This window comes from Orussus abietinus, unplaced genomic scaffold (assembly GCF_000612105.2).
Source record: "Orussus abietinus isolate OABI.00-Male unplaced genomic scaffold, Oabi_2.0 scaffold11, whole genome shotgun sequence".
In the NCBI taxonomy this organism is placed as follows: domain Eukaryota; kingdom Metazoa; phylum Arthropoda; class Insecta; order Hymenoptera; family Orussidae; genus Orussus; species Orussus abietinus.
The window spans coordinates 300,981-303,629 of record NW_019396016.1 but is presented as its reverse complement, the minus strand read 5'-3'; the positions used below and the strand labels follow the sequence as shown (position 1 = coordinate 303,629).

At 52.8% G+C, this 2,649-nt stretch overlaps 1 protein-coding gene across 1 annotated transcript; it reads left to right on the top strand.

Annotated features, from left to right (window-relative positions):
* The first annotated feature begins 349 nt into the window (after nucleotides 1-349).
* Nucleotides 350-2,151, top strand: LOC105703981 (cuticle protein 19.8-like). The gene is made up of 4 exons (XM_023434675.1): nucleotides 350-361; nucleotides 484-661; nucleotides 1,366-1,685; nucleotides 1,762-2,151. The coding sequence occupies exons 1-4, from the start codon at nucleotides 350-352 to the stop codon at nucleotides 1,984-1,986; spliced, it is 735 nt and encodes a 244-aa protein (XP_023290443.1). The 3' UTR covers nucleotides 1,987-2,151.
* Nucleotides 2,152-2,649: the final 498 nt, after the last annotated feature.

The window sequence follows — 2,649 nt, the reverse complement described above, 5'->3', positions numbered from 1 at the left end:
TTTCCGAGGGAATAGTCCCTCGGGTGTAAGCAAGATTCGCCATGATCTACGATAGTTAATAAGTCGACGGATGACGTGTACGATTTTGTAAGAGCGAAGGTGTTGCCTTAAAATCGCCTCTGATTTCATCTAAGGAGGTTAAGTGAAGGTGCAGTGGTGATAATATTTTTATGTCACGTGTATTCGGATACATTTTCTTTCGAACGGCGGTCTCGCAAGTCGGTGTCGACGATATCACAGAGGCTAAAGCCGAGAGAGGGGCTGCTGAGCAACGAATCGGTATAAATTCTGCCGATCCGAGCATCGAAGTCACAGTCCTCCCAGCGACTTTGAAAACCCAGTCATCGACATGATCTGCAAAGTAAACCGCCATACGCAATAGTAGTCGAAGAAAACGATCGCCAAAAAAAATTGAAAATTCGCGATTTTCTTCCAATGACTCGATACACGCTAATCGTTAATATTCTAATTTTCTTTTTCCAGTTGTTCGTTTTCGCCGGTCTCCTGGCCGTGGCTCGTGCCGGAGTAGTAAGTGGAGGATTGGTCGGACCTGCAACGGCTGCAGTTGCAGTTGCACAGCCAACTGCAGTTCTCAGAACCGAGAGCTACGACCCAAACCCTCAGTACAGCTTCAGCTACAGCGTCGCTGACGGACTCACTGGTAAATCCGTAAAAAATTCAGGAGACCTGAAATTGAAACCATGAAAGATTAATTTTATTAGTCGAGGCGTCATTAACAAGTGGGATTACTTAATAGCTCTCAGGAAAGCCATAGGGAAAGCGTAGAGAAGCAGAAGCAGCAGGGCCTCCCGTTACATTTCCGGCTACCAATTTGCTTCTTGCCCCCTGCAGTATAATACGCTCGTAGAAAACAGATAACTAACTTCTGTTACCTCGTAACGAAGTTGCAGCTACTTGTTCCGCGAGCAGGAGATTTTTATAACGACGGCCACAGTTCAGCCCTCGGTTAAATTTATTACCATCGGTACAGTGCCCATAACGAGATTCTTGCAGACATCCTCGAGCTAAACTTTAAAGCGTTCCTCCGGCTGGAACTTCCATTTGCCCTGTTCGCCGGTTAAGGCGATAGCAGAAACCCAATTTAAAAACACTAAGGAACGGGGATAAAGTCGACAATGAGATCGCTAGAGAGCGGGTATAAGGCCATGTTTTCCAAATTCTATTCCAAGTCGTTTCGTACGAGTCCGCCATTGCCAAGAAGACTCCCATCTCGAGCATATTTGCTACCAAGTGAAACCCCAACGTATCTCTTCTCTTAAAAAAATCCATTCGCGATCGTGTTCCCTTGAACCCAACGAAGACCTATTCCTACGCAATTTTTTAAGGGAACAAATCTTGTTCCAGGCGACAACAAGGCCCAGGAAGAGACGAGGAACGGCGACGTGGTCCAGGGCAGCTACAGCCTGATCGAGCCTGACGGTTCCCGGCGTATCGTCTCCTACGCGGCCGACCCCATTAACGGATTCAACGCCGTCGTGCAGAAGGACCCGTCCGTGACCGTGACAAGAACCGCAGTCAACGCAGCGGTGGCCACTGCGTCCCCGATCCTGCGACCTGCGGCCCAAATCGTGCGGCCTGCTGCCGTGGTTGCACCCTCTGCCCAGTTAGTGGCCGCTCGTCAACCCCTCCTCGCATCCGGCCATGGGCCCATCATCCGTCCGTCGGTAAGTCCACCTCCCTGAAAACTAAATTGAGGATAAAGAAAGGCAAAGGGAGAGTCCATTGGGTCCGTCCTTACAGGCCGTGTACGGATCTCCCTACCTGAGACAGGCTGGCGCCGTGGTGGCCGCTCCATCGGTGGCGTCGTCGAACCTCATCAGTGCGACCAACGGAGGATTTATCGAGGGTGTGCCCTTCGGTCTTGGTGTTGGACTGGGACTTAGGGCTGGATCCCTCTACGGTGCGCAGCCACTCCTGACGACCGGATACGGCTACGGTGCTGGAGGACTCGTCAAGGTCCACTAACCATCTCAGGCAAATAAGTCCCTCTCAACGCCCGACCCATCCCTGCTCGCCTGCCCAAAGGCCGCCATTTGCGACGCCCTGGCCCCCGAGACCCGACCTCAGCAGATCCCTTAACCACCCGAGGTCGAGATCTCGGAAACCCGGTCGCAAAGAGCGGTCCTTGTGCCGCGCGAGTTCATCTCCGGCATCTTCGAGAGTGAATCTCTGAGTCCGAAGGCTCGGCGCCCCCCGGTCTCCTGGACTCGCGCTAAAAACAGAAGGAAAGTTAATCCCACCCTATTGGCATCGAACCAAGGAGGAGTCATCGTTTCTATTTTTCGCTGAACATTGAAATTCCACCCCCGGGTGGAGGGGGTCGCAGCGCGCGGAGTCGCAGCGCGCGGAGTCACAGGGCGCTTCCCCGGATGTCAACGCCGGCCTACCGGAAGCCTCAAGGAATTGATTCTCCGAGAACCTGACTAGGACCCTTTCGACAGAGGTCTCGCGAGGAAAGAGACGCCAAGAGCGAGGTCTACACCCGGGAGTGACCGGCTACCATCATTGGAGGAAGAAATCGTTCGCCATCCGCGAGAGACGAGGCCACCTTCAGGGTCTTCTACGTACTAGTTGGCGTCCATCCGAGACGACTCGTTCGCTTGGATGTTTCTTCCGCTGTTCCAAGAT

Bases quoted from the DNA above. Each gene is read 5' to 3' on its own strand.
- LOC105703981 (XM_023434675.1), top strand. The intron at 662-1,365 runs GTAAATCCGTAA...ATCTTGTTCCAG, and splicing joins CGTCGCTGACGGACTCACTG to GCGACAACAAGGCCCAGGAA. The intron at 1,686-1,761 runs GTAAGTCCACCT...CCGTCCTTACAG, and splicing joins GGCCCATCATCCGTCCGTCG to GCCGTGTACGGATCTCCCTA.